The 23,918-nt window shown below is 41.6% G+C and overlaps 1 protein-coding gene across 2 annotated transcripts in view; it reads left to right on the top strand.

Moving 5' to 3' along the window:
* Positions 1-23,918, top strand: part of SH3KBP1 (SH3-domain kinase binding protein 1) — a 330,680-nt gene that overhangs the window by 113,804 nt on the left and 192,958 nt on the right. For both annotated transcript variants that reach the window (XM_012651703.1, XM_012651704.1), the window contains one exon: positions 12,707-12,830. In XM_012651703.1, the coding sequence (XP_012507157.1) occupies positions 12,707-12,830 (124 nt within the window). The remainder of the gene's footprint in view (positions 1-12,706; positions 12,831-23,918) is intronic.

Below are 23,918 nucleotides of genomic sequence, written 5' to 3'. Positions count from 1 at the left end.
GGAGGAGGAGGAATGGGACTTCACTGGGGAATGAGCCACTTTTATCTTTTGCTGTCTATCGCCTCTTATTGCATATATACCTGTACAATTATTAATTTTTTGAGTAATTTTATATATATATATAGTTTTGAAAATCAGTGCTAAAAGACATATGAGTATCCAGCAGCCTCTTGTCCCTTCTTGTGCCCTTGTCTTCTAGGAGGCACTTATTCTTCAGTTCTAGTTGTTGCTTCTGATATTTGCTGCTATACTTCTGAATAATATTGATGCATTCCTGTCTCTTAGCTTGTTGATTCTAGACATTCTCCGTTAACTGTCAGGTAGTCGAGGCTTTTAGCTCACTCACCCACCTCATACCCCTTTCTCTGTATGCTCATATCTGAGGTTTTGCTTTAATCTATACTTAATATTTTCATTAATGTACTAATGTTGATATTGAGTGTTGAAGCAAGAATATACTATAATTTCCTTATGTAACTTTTTGTTTTCCCTAGAGATAATTTTTTCTTGTTTGATTTGTCCTAGGACATCCAAATCTCATACCTTCAACTAAACAACTCTATTAAATGCCTCTTAATATAATGTCTCTCTGTCTGTCTCTTTCTGTGTCTGTCTCTCTTTTTCTCTGTGTATGTGTGTGTTTCTCTCTCTCTCTCTCTCTCTCTCTGTCCTGATCCTTCTCTTTCTTGTTTTACTTGCTTGATTTGGTGGAATACACCCTCCAGTAGCCTTCCAAGGGAGGGTACATGGACATAAATCTTTGAGACTAATGCGAAACCAACCACACTAGGAGTTGTATACTGGAAAGTTTTCCCCTTTTTATGCTCAACTGCCCCTCAGCACCTGGTCCGTGTCTGTTGGCAGATGGGGTTCCCTCTCCTGCTGAGGGAGCCTGAGGATCCTGGGACCTAGAGGCTGTGCTTTCATTCACAAGATCTCATTTGATCTTTAAAATATTTTAATTAACTAACAAAACTGAGGCATGGAATGATAACAGAGCCAGAACTTGAACTGAAGTGTCAGCTGCCTGGGCCAGGCTTCTGCCTTTCCAAACCCAGCTGCTCCTTACTGGAAAGAGGAATAACAGTAGCAGGCCCTGAGTGCTAAGTGCCAAACGCATGGTCATGGCTTCAGCGTGAGTCCGATTCTAGGTGCCCACCTGTGTCTGATACCTGACATCTTCAGCTCTAGGTAGCCATCCTTTGCTAGAAGTACCTTCCAGTCTTATTGAGTGCGCGCATGTGTGTGTGTGTGTGTGTGTGTGCGCGCGCATGTATGTGTGTGTGTGAACAAGACTGATTTATAGTTGCTTCTTGTGATAATTAAGATGCCCTGCCTATCATTTGTGTAAACTTGGCGTGATTATTTTTATTGCTACAGTATTTGGTTTCAAGCAATGTAAGAATTGCACCTCCCTCTTCCTATTCCTTTTGTGATGCAAAATGCCTCATTACTTAGGAGTTTGCTGCTGATTGTACAGTTTAGCATTTGATCTTTTTGTTAACCACAGTCAGGTGACCACACATAGGGTAATTAGATTAACCTACCCCTCCTCTTCTCTACTGAAACAATATGAAATCCAGTATTCTGTTGGCACATGCCTTCCTTAAATTAATGATCTTGGAGTTGCCGCATGGAAATTTGCATAGCTCCCTACAGCTCTGAGAAATGAAAATGCCCAGCTGTCTAAAAGCTTTAATCAGGAAATGAGCATGAAATGGCATTGTTTGTCATGGGCTTGGAATAATTTATTCTTGACAATTGAGTTATCCTGGATGGAAATATATATAAACATTCTTTCAACAGCCAGTAAACAGGTGCTTTTTTTGTTGGTAAAAATTCAAGAATTTTTTTGACTTGGGAGTGGCTTTCAAATTGTTGGCCCTCACACTGGACACTGCTGAAAGTTTATACTATAGTCATCTTCCTTTTCTCTCCTCTTTTAAATGACAATTTCTAGAGGCTGGCCTTTCAGAGCAAGAGAACAATGTTAAGGAGCATAGGAACAGGGACATGGTCATAGGACTGCCTGGGTCAGCCCTCACCCAGCCCCTTCTTGCCTGTGTTCTCATCCCCTCCTGGGACTTGCTTTCCCCATCTGTCAACTAGAGAGAATAATGGCCCCTACCTCTTAATGTGGTGGTGAGTATTAAATGTGTTTTTCCATGTAAGCCCTTAGAAGAGTATGGTGTTCATGGTATATTCTTCATCAGTGCAAGCTAATTCCATATTGTTTTTAGAAGACCTAGGGAAATGAAGACTATATTCTCTTTCTTTTTATATTTAAAAAATCCTAGTGCATTTAATTTTTTTTCCCACTAGATTGCTAGTCCCGGAAGCAATTGTGACTGTAAAAATTAACATTGAATTAGACACATGCACTGCTTTCATTTATATTTGGCACATGGTTGAAAGAATGATAGAGCTAGTGATAATGGCTAACATTCATTGAATGTCTGGGAATGAAAGATCAGTGAGGCCTATTCCTTAGCCTTGAGAGATAGACAGAAGGACCCATACTGACAGTACAGGCCAGCGAGGGCGCTGTGGTGGGGTTCCACCAAGGGCTGCAGAAACACAGGCTCTTACTCATCATCAAAGCTGTTAAAAAGACAACAGAAATGGCTGTTGGACCTTGGACACTACTTCCTCTTTTTTTTTTTCCCCTCCAAGAGCAAACTTTTTTACCTAGCACGTGATCTCACTGTTCCTGTGTTTAGGGTACTGCTTCATGGAGTAGGTGTGATGTTATAAGAAGCCCTTTTTAATCTTTCCAGAGACTTTGATGGGGAAAGTACCCATCCCTAAGGGAACTCAATTTGAGATTGTGTAATTAACCTTTTGAAGCATAATTAAGCAACTCCAAACTGTTTAGCTCTTCTTACTTTGGGCACCAAAGAAAACTGGATTCTACCCACGATAAAACTATAAATGAGATTTAATATTGCCTCTTTATATGCATTTTATTTTTTTGATTGTTGTTATACCCTTAGTTATACTTGCATTTCAAGAATCCTGAATTTTATATCATATAATTGAAAAAATAATTGATTATTGGGTCTGGCATGATTTTTCCCCACATCTTAGCTCTCATATCTCCCCTGTTTAATGAAATACATGGACTGGAGAGCTTTCTGTAGAACTTTGTGTACATTAGTGTACACTGTTGTCACTGTGACTGGTAGCATTGGGACCTTTAAAACCAGCAGTGGAAATGATATAGTCAAACTCTTATTAGGGGACAGTGTTGCCTTCTTCTATTTTGGGAAAAAAAAATAGCAGTCATGGTCTTATGGTTGGGGAAATAGCAAACATATTTTAATTATTCAATTTTTAAGTTAAGGAAAATTTTGAATAGCTAACACAGGTACATGGTACCAGGTAAAAGGGACAAAATATATGCCTTCCCTTCCTTTGGCCAGCCTGTTCCACTCCCTGGAGGCAGTCTCTGTTATCAGTTTGTCGTGTGTGGCTTCTGTATTACACACTGAGACATACACACAAATTCACACAAATTCTAGCATACATTATTCTTTTTTACCTAGCAATATGTCTTGGCAATTGTCCTTCTTGGTACATACAGACTGGATTCAGTCCTGAAGAGAGTTGCATGGCATGGATTTATGGTCATTCATCACCAGTTCTCTACCAACACACATTTATGTTCTTTCAGCCTTTTGCTAATTTAAGCAATGCCATAACGATTAATCTTGTGCATATGCTGTTTTGCAGGTGTGCAAGTATTTTTGTCATTTAAATTCCTAGAAGTGGAAACACTGAGTCAAAAGGTGTAGGCATTAAAATTTTTGCTAGATAATTGCCACATTGCTTCCCACAGAGGTTGTATCAATTTATATATCAATTTATACTCATTAGAAAGTATGAGAGGCTCTCTTTCCTTACACCCTTGCCAACATTATCGATCTTTTAAAAATTATTGCCAGTCTGACAGATAAAAATACCTCATTGTAATGAAATTATGTACATCCCTCTCTAGACTGTCAACTTTTGGAGATTTCATTACTTGCTGTTCCCCATATCTCTCATTCTTTGAGTGAATCCCAGCTGTGTGCCAGGCACTGTGCTGCGTGCAGTGAGAACAGATGGTATTTTAGAGAACCAGATTCTAGCTCCAGGACACATGTAAACGTTATTATAATATAATAGGTAAATGCTACAATTCTAGGTAGGAGAAAATAGCCAGAGTGATACAGGGTCCTTCTGTGTAATGAGCACAATACCTGTACACAGGTATTGTTATACAGGAATTTCACTGTAATGTTCATTTCTCTTATGAGTGCGATTAAGCATCTCTTTGTATGTTTGAGTCACATTTTTTTCCCTGTGAACTGTCCTTTGTTATTTTTTGTTGGGTTATTGATCTTTTTGCTGGCACTTTGTAGAAGTAGCTCTCTCTATACAATAGGCAACAATTTCCCCAGTTTGCCTTTTGTCTTTGTTGATGGCTTTTTTTCTTTTTTTTCTTTTTTTTTTTTTTTTTGCTGTGTTGTGTTTTTAGTTTTTTTATGATTTATTGGCTCTTTGATTTGTGGCTTCCAAATTCTGTGTCAGTGTTACGTTGTCTTTCCCACTCTGTGATTGTGAAAACTTTCATATTTTATTCTAGTTTTTTAAAGGTTTAATTTTTTAATGGGTAAATTCATTTGGAATGTCTAATATTCCCAGTCAAATAAAGAAATAAATATTGTTTTAAAAAAAGTGAGACACTACAGGAATTTTCTTACTGTATCATGTTCTTCCTGCCGCTCTTAAGCTTGACCTGCATCTTGTGAGGTGAGAAGTTGGTGATCCAGTGAATCCCAGTTGTATCTTTCTAGGGATGACATAGATCTCCCTGTCGTCACAGCTCTGGGCTGAATTGAAAACACTCCCCCTCCTCTGTAGGTAGTCATCTTGCCCATAACACTCTACTAAGTTGGTCATTCATCTGACAAGTAGTAAGTGTCCACACAACTGGTTGCTCTTGAGATCCTTTGATCCAGTGGCAATAATCTAGATGTTTAGCAGGGCGTGGACAAACATAAAGGCACCAGCTGTCACGCAGGTAATTGCATCGTGCATCAGGAAGCAATGGTATCTCTTTGGGGTACAAAGGTCCATTCTCATCTTTGTCCAGCATCTATCATTTAATGTGCTATTTGCACCGTTCATTCCATCCTGCAGGTCAAGAATTTCTTGCTCTTGTTCTCATGTTCTTGTTATTTTCCTGTTGATGTTATTAGTGATTCTTGGGAGATAATACTGCAAGTATACGATATTGCAAATATGCAGTTGAAGATTGATATAGCAACATGACAATAGGTACCCTGTTACATTTTTTAAAATTTCCTCATTATCTTTGAGCTGAAAATGTCATTGGTTTATTTATGATTATATGTCAAAGCACTTTTCTGAGTGGCAGCATATTTTGTACGTATGAGAAAGATGTTGTAGCGTGAGACATCAGTGTGGTTTCACTATGTAATTTTTAGGGAAAATTATGACACATTTCAAGCATATAACAAATACCCGTGTGCCCACCACCCCGATTTATCAAATCCTCACATTTTGCCGTATGTACTTTATATATCTGTTTCCCCTCTTTATAATTCTCTTTAATGAAGTTGGTGCATTTTGTGGTTTGACAGTATGGATATTTTATCATGGTAATCAGATATGTTTTATTAAGAAACGGGATCTTACAGATGTAGCTGAAGCTCCCCTTGTACTCTATTGCTTTCAGGGTACTTGCTGCATTTTTCTAGGTGTTCTGAGACAGACTAGCTTTTTGTGAAGAGAGCCAAATGCTGGGAAAGCACAGTCTCTGCACGCAGGGAACACACTTGTGGGGCGGCTGCTCCGCTAACTTGCCTGTTCTGTTATGCTGGGAGGGAGGGAAGATAGGCATGTGAGGGAGCAATGCGCTATTTCTAGGTTTCTGTATCTGTTCAAAACGCTCTTGATCAGTAGTTTTGGTATAAGGGTTTGTTTTTAGTGATTTCCTTTTATCTCCTGCCAGGGGTAATTTTGCAAAATGGTTTTCCATGAACTAGCATGAGGGGCACAGCTGTGATCCCATGGCCACGTCTGGCTCTAAAGGAAGCCTTGCCTCCAGAAAGAAAGAGCAGGATTGAGGGGAGGCTGATGAATGATGACTGTTTTCCCTGCCCGGCTTCCAGCCAGAGCCAACGGGACCCTGCCCAGCCTCACTCAGCTCTTCTAATGCAGAGGGAGGGCCCAGGACCAGCATTGCTGCTGGTCAGGGTGGCGCTGAGCTCCCCCTGGTGTCCGTGGCACCAGCCTGCTCTGTGTGTTTGTATTACCAGTGGCAGGAGAGAAGGAAATCGTGCAAGATCTGGGGGAAAGCAGCCGAGGGGGAGAGCAAGGATGCCGTGGATGGAGCAGATCCATCCATTCAGCTGATTGTGTAAATGAGATGAGACACCCCTTGGCTCACCCACCCGATAGGGTGCATCTGGCACATTCTGACCATCCGTCTCCTCATTGTTGATCCCAAAAAGCTTCCCACCGCCTGAGATGAACTCAAGCACTAGCTTTTCATGTTTTTGACCTCCTAGAACAAAATCCTAGTACATTTCAATTTAAAAGAATCTGTCTGCTTCTGGTTTAAGCATTTATGTTGTTCTTTTACATTGAAATAGCATGCAGTAAAGGACAGAGGCCTTAGAAGTACAGTTCAGTGAGTTTTTTGGTCTGGGTACACCTGTGTAACCATCACCCAGACCAAATGATAGAACATTTTCATATTCCAGGCAGGCTCCCTTATACCTCTCCCATCAGTACCTTCCCAAGGGTAACTGCTATTACGAAATGTCTCACCAACGATTAGTTTTGCTTGTTGTTGAACTTCACATACATGGAATCATACTGTGTGTAATCTTTTGTGTCTGGCTTCTTTCACCCAATATTGTGACTGTGAAGTTTATCTATGTTACGTGTAGTTCTTTTTCATTGCATTTGCTATTTAATAATGACAGTAAATAATCAGTTTGTATACTACTCTTTAATTCACTGTTTGATCCTGAAGACACACCTATGATGGCATATTTGGCATTAGACTTCTTTCACAGATGACAAAAGGGCTTCTTAGAGGCTTTAAGTATCGCCCCCAAGGTCACACACCTAATAAATGACGATGCCAGAAACTAGTTCTGGTTTTCTGACTCACAGCATTGTTCTCTCCATTCATCACAAAGCCTGTGCCTTAACTGTGTTGTGGTTGGTGGAAGACGTAAAGGATGAGAGGGAGGGACAGGGCCCCCAAACTGGACTTCCGTTGGTGTTTTAACGTGCAGCATTTTGGAGATCAGTTAGAGACTGACCGATTAACTTAAATGAGTTAACATTCAACCCAGCCACCCGTACTGTATGTAATGGATGGGGAGGGAGAGGAAAAAAAGGAAGCCAGCTTGGCTCAGCAGCCAGCTACTTCCAGGCAACGCAGCTTATCAGAAAGCAGACCATCCTGGTTTAGCTCCCAGTTGCATACAAATCATGTGTTCACCCAGCGAGGCTGCTGTTTGCAGGCCACTAAATGTGTCATGGAAAATTTTTCCGGAGTGGCATTACTGGGGCTTTTTGGCCTCTGAATGTGGGCAAGCCATCTCAGTCTCTGTTTGGCATAATGCTTTTGGGAAGCTGGAATGGTGTGATGAGTTCTTCTCTTCCTTCTCTCAGGTGGTCCTTGTGACAAAGCTCAAATGTCATTGCAGCATCCATAGCTTATTGATGGCCTCAGTCTTACTGTATATGCTGACTTTTCATTGTTAAGGCATCAGATTTGAGATAAAAAGATGCTGGGGTTCCTTTGCCTCCTAAAGAGGTTTGCCGATACCCTGTCTGTTCTGAATTGTCTTTAAGCAAGTGATATCCTTCCTGATTTATACATGTGGCATATATGTGTGCATTTCCATAAACCCTCATGGCCCACAATTCTGGCCCAGGGTGTGGCCTCTACCACTGGGGTAGTAGGACCCAGGTTCTTAAATGAATGGTTAAAAACATGGGCCTGGTGGTCTGAAAGCTGAGATTGAGGACTGAGGGCTAGGAACCACCCAGCCCCAGAGAATCCAGGTCCTGCCACCTGGATCAGAACCTCGGAGAGCTCCAAGTCCATGGCTGCTGGCAGCTCTACGCAGGCTGGAGTTGCTCTAGTGCCAAGTCCACCCTCCTCTACAGGAAGGAGCTCTTTTATGTGGATGGTAAGGGACTTCAAGGATTTGGGCCTCAATAGTCTTGGGCTTATAGGTAAAGCAATACATTCTTCAAGTGTGGAGGGAAGCTGAGGTTCCCACTGGAGCCACAGGTGGAGTGGTTTGGAGCCTCCCTCCTATAGTCATGATACTGGTTCTTGGGAGGTGAGATGTAGAAAGAGAGCTCTGCCTAGAAGGCTCAGGGTTTGGTCCCGTGGCCAGCTCTGCCCCTTACTAGCTTTGTGGCCTGTGTTTTGTCTTGCATCCTCTCTGACAGGTTCTCACTATTTTTATGTGTCTTTGTCTGGCAAAATCAGATATTTTTTTCCTGACATCATTATTGTGGGAAACAAGTGGAAAAAATATCTGCTAAAGCACTTTAATTTATATAAGCCTTTGCCGGTGTAAGGTTGTATCATTGTTAGCATCATCACCTATTTTTAAAGCCTATCGATAGGAGTCCAGGACATCAGAATTCTGTGAATGTAAGGTGTTGTCTAAGAAGTGCACTCTCTCCAACTTGTATTTGCATGGTAATTGGTACCATGGGGTCAGCACGCATGTCGGATATTTTTAGCCAGAAGCAAGTACACAGGGACTTGTGACTTGCTGTGCAATTTGGAAAGTTTTTGAATGAAATAGCTTATGCTACGGTCTTCTGGAGATCTCGGCAGACATTTGTTTTAGGAGCATCCCTTGTGGCAATGCGGAGGCTGAACTGGGAGGGGAGAGACTGAAGACAGAGAGACATGATTATAATCCAGGCAGGACTCAGGGGAAGCGTGGTTAAGAGATGAGCTCTGAAGCTAGACAGGTTGGGTTCCAATTCTGGCTTCTACTGTTTGACCTTGAGCAAATTCCCTTAGCTCTCTGTGTCTTGGTGTGTATATGTGTGAATAGGACTGTTGTTTAGATTAAAAGTTGCAATCCAGGTGATGCTTTTAGAGCATGGTTTGGCATATGGCAAGCACTCTAATGTTAGCTGCTATTCATGTGAGATTTTTCCCATTTTTTATTGCGATAATATATATAGCATAAAATTCACCATTTTAACTATTTTAAGTGTATAATCAGTGGCATTGATTATGTTCACAATGTTATGCAACCATCACCACTGTCTATTTCCAAAACTTTTTCATCACCCCAAACAGAAGCCCTGTAACCATTAAACAATAGCTCCCATTCCCCCTCCCCCACTCCAGGTAACCTGCAATCTACTTTCTGTCTTTATGAATTTGCCTAGTCTAGATATTTTGTATTAGTGGAATCATACAATATTTGTCCTTCTGTGTCTGGCTTATTTCATTTAGCATAGTGTTTTCTAGGTTCATCCATGTTGTAGTATATATCAGGACAGTGTTACTTTTTGAGGCTGAATAATATTCCATTGTATGGCATTACCACATCTTGTTCATTCATTCATCTGTTGATAGACACTTAGGCTATTTCTACCTTTTGGCTATTAGATATAATGTGGCAGTAAACATTGGCATACAAGTTTGCCTTTGGGCAAAACTTTCCATTCTGTTTGGGTCCCTGCTTTCAATTCTTTCGAGTATATACCTAGAAGTGGAATTGATAGGTCATATGGTAATTCTGTGTGTAACTTTTCGAAGAACTGCCAGAAACTGTTTTCCCAAGCAACTGTACCATTTTATAATACATTCCCACCAGAAGTGTATGGGGGTTACAATTTCTCCACATCCTTACCAGCACTTGTTATTATATATCTTTTTGATTATAGCCATCCTACTGAGCGTGATGGTATTTCATTGTGGTTTTGATTTGCATTTCCCTAATGACTAATGATGAACATCTTGTCGTATGCTTATTGGCCACTTGTGTGTTTTCTTTGGGGAAATGTCTATTCAAGTCCTTTGCCTGATATTTGTTTTTTCCCCTTTATTTATGTTTTTAAGGTAATACAGGAGGAATGGAAAGAAACAGAGAGATTGAGGAAGTAGATACAGCCAGACTGGGTGACTGGTTAGATAGGGGGGGTTAACGCTGAGTTTTCCAGCCTGGGTAAGTGGGTGAATGATGGAGTGTCAAACAAGACAGGCCCCCCTCCCCAGGTTGGAGGAAAGGTGTTGGCTTTGGGTGGGGCTACATTGAGCCTGGGTGTTGTCCTGGTGGGGAGCTTGCCAAATTCACTGCCATGTCCATGTGCCTGATTGGTTTTTCTGAAAAAAAAAAAAATGCAGGGCATATTTTAAGTTTTGTCTTCTCCCTGAAGCAACTTAAGAAATTTACTCATCATTTGCCTTCTCTATCTGGCAAATGTGAACAATCATCGGAGGAATGATGGCATCTAGGATTTGTGGGCCTCTCTGCCGTGCTGGTTTCTCAGCCTTTAAGCACCTGTTCTTGATCAGCCCAGTCCTTTCCAGCCAACTGCTCATGGTGTGCTGCTCTGAAGCATTTGAGGGGAGAGGGGTGAGCATTCTTGAGAACCATGACTTCCGAGCCAGGGGTGGGGAACCTGCAGCCTTGGGGCCACATGTGACCTTCTGGATCCTCAAGTTCAGCCTTTTGGGGATCTGGAGAGCCACATGTGGCCTTGAGGCCACAGGTTGTGACCACCCCAGCCTCATGTTTGCTCTAGTTCCCTCACCCTTCCCCAGCTATGTGCCATTAGCAGTTAGTGCCGAGCAAACACTTGCCATGTCACCCCCACCCCACCGACTTGCTCTGAATTCCTCCTCGGCAAAATTGGATATCGTGCTACTGCATCACGTTGTGTCTAGGTTGGGAGTTTGTGTGTGCAGTCATATCTACACTGTGATGCAAAGTGAGGTTTGAGCAACTGTTCTTCCCCCAAGAAGCAACCAGTGGGGAAATTACCCTACTTGGTGGCTTGTTGTCTTTACTTCTAGAGCCATAGCAGGCTGGCAGCCATCACCAAGAAAGCATTCCGTCATGTGGCTCAGGCGGGCAATGTTTGCAGATTGTCCCCTAATGCCATCTGCCTGTGAGGCTACAGGAGCCCCCGGTGACTGCTGTTCTAGCAGGTGCTGGGGCTGCCGAGGTGGATGTCTGTGTACACACACGTGCACACTTAGCTTTGTGTGGTGTGCAGAGATACTGGTGTTGGCCTGGGGCTGAGCTTTGCCTAGTTAGGCCTCTGGGCCTCCAGCTGAAATTCTCAACCCAGCAAAGCACTAGCCCCAGTTGCTGGGTTTCCGGTGGGGCCCTGGTGAGAGAGGAAGAGAGGGTGAGGCTGCCATCAACAGAGCCAGCAATTGGGGAATTGGATATGGTAACACACATTCGGGTGTGCAGGAAGCTGTGGGGCAGTAGCAATGTTTTGACATGCTTTTGTTGTTTTCTTTCTACCTCTGCACCCTGCCTGGGCCTAATCGTGGTTCCCTATCTCATTTAGCATCTTCATGCTCGTTCCATAGAGGGAGCTCAGCCCCCCTTTCTTGCCTGGGCTACTTCTCAAGAACACATCCCACATCCTTGAGTCCTTCCTGCTATTCAGCCCTGCTTTGGGTCAGCCCCTAAGCTTCACTGTTTCCCAAGTTAGCATGAACATGGGTTCAGACAAGCCTGGAAACCCCTTGCTCTTTTGGGAAGAATTCCCGTGTACAGACCTGCACTTTATGTGTCATCATTTTGGACTCTTGATGCCTTTGAAAAGAACTGTGTAAATTATTAAAGTAATTTGAAATAATTATATCAGCCATCAGGTTTTTTTAAAATCCAGATCTTAGTAGAGTTTTGACAAGAATTTGCCTAGAGCAGGGGTCAGTGAACCTTTTCTGTAAAGGGCCAGATATTTTAGGCTTTGATCTCTGTTGCAGCTACTCAGCTCTGCTGTTGTAGCATCAAAGCAGCTCTATAAGCTAGTTAAACGCATGAACGTGGTTGTGTTCTTATGAAACTTTCTTTACAAAGCTGGGTGGTGGGCTATAGTTTGCTGACCCCTGGTCTAGACCCCTGGCCTAGTCTGTCATCTTTGGTTTTTTTTCTTTGTCAAGAGTTGAAAAGCCAGAGGAACTTGATGACTGTAAATTAATATAAATCATCTTCTTTTGGGGTTTAATGTAATTGTGAGCACAATAGTGAGTTGGGCATATACTTCCCTAAATCCCTATTGTGAAGAATAGAAATCAGAAGGCTTTTTAAGGGGTGAGTCTGTTTGGCTAAAGCTTGTCATTGTTCAAAAAGGAAAACAAGCTGTCACTTAGAGCTGTGTGGCGGCTTTTATGTATTGCTCATTCTCTTTATAGTCACATGGAATGGCCATAGTCACATAAGGTCACCTCACCATACTGGGCCTTATTCGATTTTATAGAACCAGGTGCTTCTCTAATAAATAAAGGGAAAAAAACCTACTGAAATAGAGAAAATGCTGTTTTTAAAACATTACGTTATGCTCAGTTGGCATCACTATAGTTCATTTTCAGAAAGATGAACCTTAATATAGTCAAAGAGCCATTCTAAAATTTCTAACTACAATCTTGTTTTCCTTTTATCTGTCCTTACAGGAAATAAAGAAAGAGATGAAGAAAGATCCTCTCTCCAACAAAGCTCCAGAAAAGCCCATGCACGAAGTGTCCAGTGGAAACTCTTTGCTGTCTTCTGAAACGATTTTAAGAACCAATAAGAGAGGTATGGAAAGGGAGAGAGTCACCCTCCCCACATACAAACAAAAACTGGAAACTTCTAGGTGAACTGTGTCAAATTTTACGTTGCTGAAAAATTAAATGGAGTTTGCCCTTTTGGTTTTTGGTATGAATTTTGTATACACACACACAAATACACAGAGCAAGTAACTATAATAAAGGAACTAATAAAACATTTTTTTCGACAACAGGAAAGTGGACTAAATTTGTGAATGATTTTTCTAGGGCTTTAGCTTCCATTTTCAATCTATTTTTGTGTATGAAAGGTGAATTTAGAGAATGCTATGGTGCAGGCCTGAGCTGTGTGTGTCTGACCACACTGTCCTTTTAATTTAAGGCAAACTTTACCGGGGTCATCTTTCTCTCTCTAACTGCTAGGCTCCCTAACACAGACCCTGCCTCTCTGGGTTTATGAGGTAGAATGTGCAAATATACAGCCAGTACATCCATCTGACAGGAGACCTTTAATAATCTTGTTTTCCCTCTTTTGAGACCTCAAGGCAGATTTCCAGGTATCAGCTTGTTGGAGTGTTTTCTCCCCTGTCCCCCCTTGGTGATGACAATTGCTGTTTGAAATGATGTAGGAGAGAATATAAGGCTGCAGAGATGACCCTGCTTGATTTTATACTGTGGGAAATACTAGGTTCCCTCAGTGTTTCCTGACTCCAAGCCAGGGCACACACCGAGTGCACTTATTACTTCCTCAAAGAGAAATAGAGAGGTGTTCCAAAGCAGGGGCAGGAACTCGGTTCGCAATGGGTTCCATTAACAAGAAAAGAGAAGGCAAGTTTACATAAGCATGGGAAAGAAGGACAGCTCATCTTTCATAAAATTTAGACAGCATAAGAATTTGTCCAGTAAACTGCCCATTTATCATAGCGCCCAATCCATTAGGCTTTGTGTCTCTCTTCCTTCCTGCCTCTTCCTCTGCCGCCTGCAGCTGCCCTGGGTTACATGTCCTTTTTTGAATTATTCAGATGAAATATTGGCTGGAGGCCCATGTTGGTTAGCAGCTATAGGATTTTCTTTCTTTTCATATATATTTTTAAAATCCCATCCTACCAAAGCAGGGGATTTCCCATTTTAAGAATTGAGCATATTTTGCTATAAAACTGCAGCCTTCCCAAAATATGCCTGCTGCTTTCTTGCAAATAAGCTCCCAAACTCCTGAGACCTGCACTCATTGGATTTGGAGGGCTGGAGTTCGGTGCATCTTTCTGCATTTCCAAGCCACCCTGGCTGGCCCGAGCCAGCAGACCCAACAGTTGTACCCACGTTGACCAGCGACAAAGGCCTCTCCTGCCCGCCCTGTTTTTGTAAAGTCAAGAAGTGATTTAAGGTAATTAATGAATTTAACAAGAGAAGGAATTAATTAAGGTAAGGAATTAAGGTAATTATCTGGATGAGTTCAGTAAAATTACCTGAGAAACTTTAAATCAACGAAGGAATAGAACTTTTCAGATAATTGTCTCTTTACAACTGAAAATCTGGCCTTTGAGTTCCCCTGTGGAATTTTTCATTCACCAAAAAATGGAATGAGAAGGGGGCTGCTGACTGACTGACATTCCTTTTTTAAGCTTTCTGCCTTAGGCTGGCAGCCTGGTTATGACCAGCCTTTTACTCTTAGGCATTTTATACACTGGATCTGCCGGCGGCGGTGAGAGCCACGTACATGGAGGCTTTCTGTAAATATGAACCACGTAACAAACCATCTTCATTCTGTCCCAGGCTTCACCCTGACCCCCTGGGTCACCTGAGCCGAACATAAATTTCCAGTTGAAGGGAAGCATTGTGTACCAGGACCAGTGCTGCCTTGGGCCCTCCCCCACCCGTCAAGACTAACAGTATTCTACTACTCCTTATAATAAACAGCGGGGGTAGATTGATTGGCCTTGTCAGGCCAGATAAATAGTTCATTGTACTGAGCTCAAAAGCTACATTTTTTTCCCACCCAAAATCAATGAAAAAACACTTTTTTTCCCTTAAAACAAGGATCAGAGGCTAAATCTGTGGGATGATTCTAGTTACTTGTAAACGCTTCCATCCAACGAATTTTTAAAGTTTTATGAGTTATTGTAAATGATTGAAATTGAAGTCTTTCCCCCTCCTCTTTGTTTCTGTCAAGCTTTGTCCCTAGCAACCTTTCAGATGCTTTGGTCTATTACCGTTGCTATGGCTGGTAGGGAAGGAAGTTGCTTTCAGGGTTTATTAACAGCTTGCTTTGATTCGCTAACATGGGATCCATCTTAGAGTATATGAGTCTACCTTGTGATTCAGCCTTGGACCCTGTGAGAATTTACTAGAATTAACACAAGTTCTTTCCCTTCAGCTTTTTCAAAGATGAGGTGACTATTTTCTTCATATGGGCCTTATCATTTGATATGTGCTTGGAATTGGTTTAATAAAGTTTGAATTCTATTTCTATTGTGGGTCTGAAACTGAACCGCTTTTCAGTGGGTCCTGAACTTGAGATAGGCTTAGCTGAAGAAGTTTGCCCACTTGTGGCCAGCTGTTTTTGCACCTCGTGACGTGCCTGACTTTTCAGCAGTTGCGAACAGGTTGCAGTATCTCACAGTCTGGGATGAGCTCGCCCTCCCTAGGCACTTGCATAAGGTCAGAAGATACCTTGGGTTTGAAGGAAGCTATTCATAGCCTTGAGAAAAGGCCAGGACTGTGGAAACATTAGTTTGGGGACTGATTAGTTTCAGTTTTCAGCTTTAACCTTTGTAAATTTCTACAGAGTTGATTTAGGGAGGTAGTGGAATGACTCCTTGGGCTTTTCATTTGAGAAGACGATGTGACTGAAATTGAGAGAGAAAGTAGAGCCTCCCAGCTGGCTTGGCAGCCATCTGCTATATATGCCGGGCATCGGAACCTTAGGGGCAGTCATGCCTTCTCCCATCTCTGGCCATTTCTCTGGTCTTTACCTGAGTCACAGTGAAAGAACTTCCTGTTTGAAACAAGCCTTTCCTGAGGAATAAGAAGTCATTTTTCATTTAAACTAACAGCATAAATGTATATCCTAAAGTTATCACAGACTCCAGTAGGTTGACAAATTGCAGCCAGAAAATGTGAAAACTTTCCTTGGAGGCAAATGTCATTCTTATGAACCAGACAGAAAAGAGTTGTCTGTTTTCTTGTGAGACCGATTTATTCTTTTGTTTCTTCTCTCACTAAATCCATATAAGAGAATGATGGGCCCTCCTAAATTGGAACACTGATATGTGGAGAAGTTTTTTAGGAAAGCATTCAAATGTCAAATTTAGAAGCAAAATTGAATAAAATGTTAGTTTTAACAGTTAATAGCAAATACTCTAAATATGTTCTTGAAAATGAACAGTGGACTTTGTCCATTTGAATATAGACTGTTTTCTACTTGAATTAAAAATGAATTAAAAATCATCTGATTTCGTCCTCAGAGGGATTTCCCAGCTAATTTTATCCATGTGATTGGTTAAGTATCCAGGCTGTAATTAATACTCAGCTGGCCTGTGTGAGGACCAGGTTCTATGTCAAGGCTCTAGTTTACACAGTTAGCAGACCACGTGGGGAACATGCATCTCTGCCTCTCTCTGAACTCCTGCTGCCTGTAATTTTGGGCATTGTTCCTTCCTCACTTTTTGGTGAACACCAATGAGCATTCAATAGCACATGATTACTCCATACCTACTACGTGCCTGGCCCTGTGCTTGGTGCTGGGGCAGATATCAAGACTAGAAAATCACCAGGCAGTCCTGCCTGCAAGCAGCTTCAGACTGTTGTGTCCCTTGGGAAATGTTGTGAAAGTGCTGCACGTTTTTGATATCTTTTTGATGGCAAGGTGGGGGTATGTCTCTTATTTACTTCTGTCATTCTGAATGTGAAGCCACTCCGTGGGTTTCTGGTTGGCTTTATATGTCCTTGTTTCTATTTCCAGTTTATCATGAATTCAGTGTTTGGTAAGTCTCTATTGTATTTTGCAAACTTATTATTCTTTGCTGTTATTATTATTATTATTGTTATGCTCTCCTGATATAAAATGTATTTTATAATCATCTTTTTAAGTCGCTCTGCTACTTTGGCATCTGCGTTTCCAAAGATAAACTGCTTTTACCATCTTTATTTAAGGTTTGTTATTCATTTGCATTTTACTGCCCCTTCCAGAGATTAATGCTGAAAGATCCAATGGTTTAAAAGATATTATTGGTAACAGGTCTAGCTCTGATGCTACGAGGTGAGATCGTCCGTCCCACATGAGATTTAAGTTATGATGTGGGGGGTTGCTCTCTGAATTGGTATGTGGTTATGACTTTGTAGAACATTCCTCTGTGGGCTCATTTCTGATATGTTTAATCCTTCAGGCAGGTTTGATTCAAAAATTTTCCTTAACAGAAGGACCAACAGCTGCTCTGCCTCTGGTGACACACTGTTGCTTTAAAAGTTAGGGCAGAAGTTCTTGAGAATTCATTTTGTGTGTGGATGGGTGCTACATACATGCCTTTCCACATTAACACAGGCCTTATGTTTGCCACACGGAAGGGCTCTCCATTTTGGTCTGCTGCCTGTCGCTTGTCAGAAGAATTTTACTTAATATCTATCTTTCTTGCCCTCATAGTGTCAGCGCTAGTCATTCTAATCCCTAAACAGATCTGACCAAGTGACCTTCCTTCCCTGTCCTCTTCCTTTGAAGGGGATTTGAAGGGGATATTTTTTTTTTAGGTGAGTGGGCTTTTATTTCTTTAGCATTTACTTGGCTGTCCAGAATAGTATTCCTGAGGTATCTGTTGGACTGGTTTGTGAGAATCTGGGTGAAGACGTGAGTGTGTGCACATATGTGCAAACACACATGTGCTGGCATGGAACGCATGTCATGGCTCCAAGGCAGTGGCATTGGATCTTGATAGGCTGTGGGCTCTATGTTGGAAATAAAACTGTAAGCAAAGGATGGAAAAAAGTATGTCCTTAATAAAGCAAATGCCAACTGCTTTGGTTTTCCAGTGGTTTCTGGTTTAAGGTAGTTGTGAGATCTGGGGGTTTGTTTGTGGAGATGAGACTTTTTTTTCCAAATTTCTTATTGGAGAAACAAAGGTGAATTCTCCCAGGTGAACTAGGAAGCTGAAAAAGTAGCATTTTGAGTCAGGCTTTTATTCCAGTTTCCAAATCACCTGTTCACTTAACCTAAGGAGCTAGCTCTTACGGACTGACAGAAGAGTAAGAGCTAACAGAAGAAGGCATTTCTGTTGTGTGGAAGCTCTTGGCTATCACTTGAGCTGGCCTTTCCTGGGGAAATGAAAATAAAGCTGGCAAGCTGGCAGTGAACGGGGATGGATATGATATATAGTCATTCAATAATTATACGTCTGTTTGAGTGTGTCTGCATATGCATCCACAGTCTTATTTTCCAGTAGGCCTTCATTTTCAGAAGCTTGAGAGTAAAGAGCCTTTAAAGAGGTCTTTTAAACTAACTGATCCCTGGCTGTGTTTCTGACAAGTCTTATCGGGAGTCCATGTTAGCACCAGTGATTGACGTTAGAGTGTTGTCCTTGTTCATGTTCTTATCTGAGCAGTACTGCCTGTTGAGCCTAGGGGTGGGGGTGGTGAAACGAGTGGAAAGAAGCTACGTGGAGGGGTGTTGCAATCGTACATTCTCTATGCTTTTTTTTGTGTGTGAGTCATTGACAAAACTGGTTTTTAGAAGTTTTCTTCTATTATATTTCTGTCCTTTCTATTTCTGTGTCCTGGTTTCAAGGCATTAACACTAGAGTAATGAGCGTTCCCTGGGATAGTGGTGGATTTAGGTTCCGACCGCATTCCTGCTGGGTGTCCACCTACGTCCCAGATGATCTGTGAATTGGGTTTGTGGTGGTGGCTCCACCTGGTGGCTTTCCTAGGAAGCTCCTCCTCCTGCCCACCTCTTTGTTTTGGATTTTTTTAAAATTTCAGAATATTAAGGAGGTACAAATGTTTTTGTTACATGGATAGCTTTCATAATGCTTAAGTCAGGGCTGCTAGTGTGCCCGTCACTCAAATGGTGTTCATTGTACCTATTAGGTAGGTTTTTACCCCTCCCCTTCTCCCCCCTCCCCCTTTCTTGGCGTATATATACACCATGGAGTACTACTCAGCCATAAAAAGAAATGAATTAATGTCCTTTGCAGCAATTTGGATGGAACTGGAGACCATTATCCTAAGTGAAGTATCTCAAGAATGGAAAAACAAACACCACCCCCTTTTTTTCTCCTTGGGAGAAGACCCTTATTTGAGGATGCCTTTTGTTCCTCTCACCCAGGGTTCACAATTGGTGCAATTCCATCTGAGACCCATGATTTCTTCCATTACACACTCTTTAGCCCCTTTCCTTTCTAGTCTAAGATTTGCTCTTTAAAATCCTAGAACCTGTTTCCTGATCCTTGTTTTGTCTGTGATACCCCCACTGACCAGGATTATTATTGATAAGCATTAGAAAAATGACTGCTGTAGGCATGACTCTAGGTTTAGATATTAATTTGGACACAATAAAGAATCACACCAAAATCCCTATAGGCAAACCAGCGTCTCCTCCTTAATAGTTTCAAGTACTCTTAACTACATCTTCACTTCTCGTTGAACCCCTTTTTCCTCAAAGGAGAAATGTTTTATTATTGGATGTTGTTTTCAATTGCCAGAAGGTGGTAAAAGTAAAAAGCCAACTGACTTTGTTCACTTCATTATTGTTTGTAAATTCTCTATAGGCAGCCCCTTCTTGCCAGGGTGTGGACTGCCCCCACTTGGTTTGCCACCAGGCATAAGTGTTTTTTGATAAATAAAAATGTCTTTTCTGTAATCTCACTTGCCAGTTTTTATTAGCTGATAATATTGCAGATGTGCCTTATTTTAGCTACATTGTGGGTTAGTCTGGGAACTTAATCACCATTTATAACTTTGTTTCTAAGGGAAAAATGCATTCAGGGTTCCAAATGCTCTGCGCAGAGCATAATGCATGTGTAAGTCTGACTTCTTTGTTTTTTATATTGCTGGCATGAATTCTTAATTACCTTTTAAAAGTCAGAGAGTCTATGTAATCGGGGATGACTGAAGTTTGCTCATGTTGCAGAGGAGTTAACAATTGAGAACAGAATGCTGGTACTGTACAAGCTCCATACAGTGTACCAGGCTCTGAGGATAGCCCTGGGTTCAATCACATTGCATCATTGTATATGCGGTGCTTATTTCCACGAGGCCTGGGTTCAACCTTAGTGTGCCCAAATTTGTCTATATGAGGCATGTTGTCAAAAGAGGTGTTACTGTTTGTTTCCATCTACTGGAGAGGAGACTGTGCAACAAGTGTGACATGCTCAGATAGAAACCAGGCCAGTATTTCCCAGTGCGTGCTGTGTGGAGTCATAGCCCTGCAAAACATTCCACGAAAGAGAGATGGGGAGAGACACACACACAAAGAGGGAGAGAAAATTGCCTTTCTGGTCAAATTTCAGCTACAGCTGCAGCACTAACACCTTCTTAGAGATTGACAAGCACATTAGTGTATTGCAGGCTCCCAGGTGCCCTATGGTAAGAAGACCTGCTTATCTTTGATCACGGGACCACATTTTACTGAGTCCTAGTCAGGACTCTACTTTGGGATGTGTTGGGCTTTGAGATGCAGGACTGGACCAGGAATTCTCTAAGCATCTTTAAGATAATCTGCAGATTGTACCTCTTGCGTGGGGAATGTTAAAGTGAGTGGGTGGAGATAGTGGGCACTGAGAGAAATGACTGATGAGGCTTCTCAAGCCTGTGGCCATGAAAACATGAGTTAGACGATGCTAGGAGAACATTCCCTGAATCTGAAACTTGAAAGCCAGTCCTTTCGGTAGTTTATAAAGTGACAAGCTGAAAGGGAATTTTCTCTCTCATCATTTCTTGGGTCCTTGTATCTAAGGGTGTCTCCCTGGGCCAGGCTTTGGCATGAGAAGTGGGCCGAGGGGGCCCGGCGCAGTGACCAGTGAGGCCAGGTTGTTCAGGTCTACCTGGAACTTGGATCAGGTTGAACCTGCGATTCCAGGGGTGGTTTTTATAATGATGACAGGCCCCACACAGTCAATATAGTCCCTTTGCCTTCTCTACCTGTTTTGATTGGAAGACAGGAAGTCTTAGCTTTTCTTGATACCACTAAAACCCTGAATGTATATAAAGAAGACCTTTGTTCAGTCTCTCTCCCTACTAGTGCGAGAGGCTGCCATTTGAGTTCAGGTAATAAATCCACACATGAGGACATGAGGAAAAACTGTGTATACTGCCTTTTTAGAGTTCTGGAATCACACAGTTACTGAAGTGGCTGAGGCTCCCTGATGCAGGGAGCCACTTACTGACATGCCAGGCAAGAGGACATGGACCCTCTGCCTGGGGCACCTGAAAGGACACCCCTTGGCTCTGGAGGACTGATCTTTGCTAAACCCCACATGGGAGTCTCCTTTCCAAAGGGAGATTTTTCTGGATAGCGAGCTGGCAGATTAATGAAAGGTAATTAATTAGAGGTAGATGCTATTTAAGTGCTGATTGTGTTTGTCGCATTGTATGGGGACAACTGCTGTACTCAGTTGCAGTAAGCTCTAGAAAAGGGGCATTTTCTTCTAATTATATCTATCGATCTGTCATCACAGCCTGGTCCCCCTGTTGCCATGTGCAGCCTCAGCTTAGTCTTTGGTCTCTTGGCTTTTGGGGCTTGTGAAGCCTTGAGACTGTTGTGTCCAAACAATGAGGATATTTCATGGTCCACCTCCCTCGCCCATGGTCAGGCTGACAGTGGGCCCAGCTGCAGTGCCAGGTGGGCTGCCCTCATTGTTCCCCCCAGGAAGGGAAAGAGGCAATAGTGCGAAACTTCCCCTGCATGTGCCTGCATGAGAAGGAGCATTTGAGGAGGACTACACTGCTTGTTCCGTTTGTGTTTTTCTGGAGACCTGAATAGGCTCCGTGGCAGCAGGGCCTTGTTGCAGGGAGAATGGCTGTTGGGAGACCCCAGAGATAGGGAGGCAGTAGAGTGAAGTAGGGTGGGGAGTCACTCACTGAATACAGTAGTAGTTATTATTAAAAATGGTAAACTGCTAGTGAGACCCCAGAGCATTGGGAAGAAGTTAGAGATTTGTAGAAAATAAGAAATTATTGTTTTCACGAAGCAACCAGTGATCAGATGCACAGGGAACATTCTTCTGGATGGACCATATGCTAGGCCATAGAAGAGGTCTCAATAGATTTGAAAGGATTAATATCATAAGAAGTATGTTCTCCAGCCACAGTGGAATTCAATTAGAAATTGTCAACAGAAGGAAGTTGGAGAAATTTACAAATATGTAGAAATTAAACAACATGCTCCTAAATAACCAATGGGTCAAAGAAGAATTCACAAGGGAAATGATAAAATACTTTGAAATGAATGAAAATGAAAACATGACACACAAAAATGTACCGCATGTAGCTAAAAGCAGTGCTTTGAGTGAAATTCACAGCTGCAAATGCCTATATTCAAAAAGAAGACGCATCTCAAATTAATAGCCTAACTCTCTACCTTAAGAAACTAGAAAAGAACAAACTAAACCTAAAGCAGGCAGGAAAAAAGGAAATAATAAAGATTACAGTGGAAATAAATGAAATAGAGAATAGAAAAACAATATAGAAAATCAATGAAACAAAAAGTCCTTTGAAATAGTCAACAAAGTTGATAAACTTTAGCTATACTAATCAAGAAAAATGGAAAGAAGATTTAAATTACTATATGAGGAATTAAAGAGTGACTATCACTACCAATCTTAAGAGAAATTAAAAGGATTATAAGGGTGTACTATGAACAACTCATACACTGCTGGTGGGCACGTAAAGCAATGCAACCACTTTGGAAAAGTCTGGCAGTTCCTCAAACTGTTAAATACAGAGTTACCATGTGACTTAGCACTCCACACCCAAGAAAAATGAAAACATATATGTCTACACATAAATTGTGCACCAGTGTTCAAAGTAACATTATTCATAATAGCCAAAAAGAGGAAACAACCCAAATGTCCTTCATTTGATGAATGGCTGAACAAAAATGTGGTATATCCACACAATGGAACATTATTGGGCCATAAAAAGGAATGAAGGACTGACACACACTACAACGTGGATGTGCCTTGAAAACATTACGCTAAGTGAAAGAAGCCAGACACAAGAGACCACATATTGTATGATCTCGTTTACATGAATGCCAGAATAAGCAAATCCTAGAGATAAAAAGTAGATTTGTGTTTTCCCAGAGCTGGGGGTGGGAGTGGATAGTGACTGCTGATGGGCATTGAGGTTTCTTTTTGGGGTGGTGGACGTGTTCTAAAATTAGACTGCTGTGATGGTTGTACAACTTTGTAGATACATAAAAGCCATTTAATTAAGGGGTGAAATTTATGGTATGTACATTATATCTCAATAAAGCTGTTAAAAAAAAAAACCACACCAGTTGGTATTAAAATGCCGCTCCTGTCTGTCTGCCTCTTTCTCTTTTACATTCCTTACCAATACCTCCCCACCAGGTGAGGGACAGGATGTGTCATTCCATTTATGCAAGTCTTAAAAATTATATATTTCTCCGTGAAGCTTTATATTTTTCTTTATTCAATCAGTTGCCTAGGAGATAGTGAATCCGAGAGATCAAAATGACACTGTTTTGCGAGGGGTGACCTAAATATTAGATAATCAATTTGAAAAGGGTAGAGAACTGACTGTAGCATCCCATTGTTCATTTCTCAGGAAAAAATGAGATTCCTTGTAAATCAAAAGCCAAACCTCTTATATTGTAAATTCCGCACCTCACAGAGAGAGCCTCTGCTGGAAAGGAAAGAATCCACTTATGTTTCCAGTTTTTCTTGCCATTGTCAGTAACTCTGCTTTGGCTATTTTCGCTCATAAATCTTTATCCTCAGCTCTGATGATTTCTTTAGGAAAGATTCTTAGATGTGGAAGTATTGGACAAAAGCATATGTATTGGACGAAAGCATGGGACTTTGATTCATTATTATTAAATTGATTTCCTGAAGGGTTGCACCCATCTGTCCACCACCAGAAGTGGTGAGACTGCTTCTTAGTGTTTTAA

This window comes from Propithecus coquereli, unplaced genomic scaffold, assembly GCF_000956105.1.
Source record: "Propithecus coquereli isolate 6110/MARCELLA unplaced genomic scaffold, Pcoq_1.0 Scaffold362, whole genome shotgun sequence".
NCBI classification, from domain to species: Eukaryota; Metazoa; Chordata; class Mammalia; order Primates; family Indriidae; genus Propithecus; species Propithecus coquereli.
This window is presented reverse-complemented; position numbering and strand designations above follow the sequence as displayed.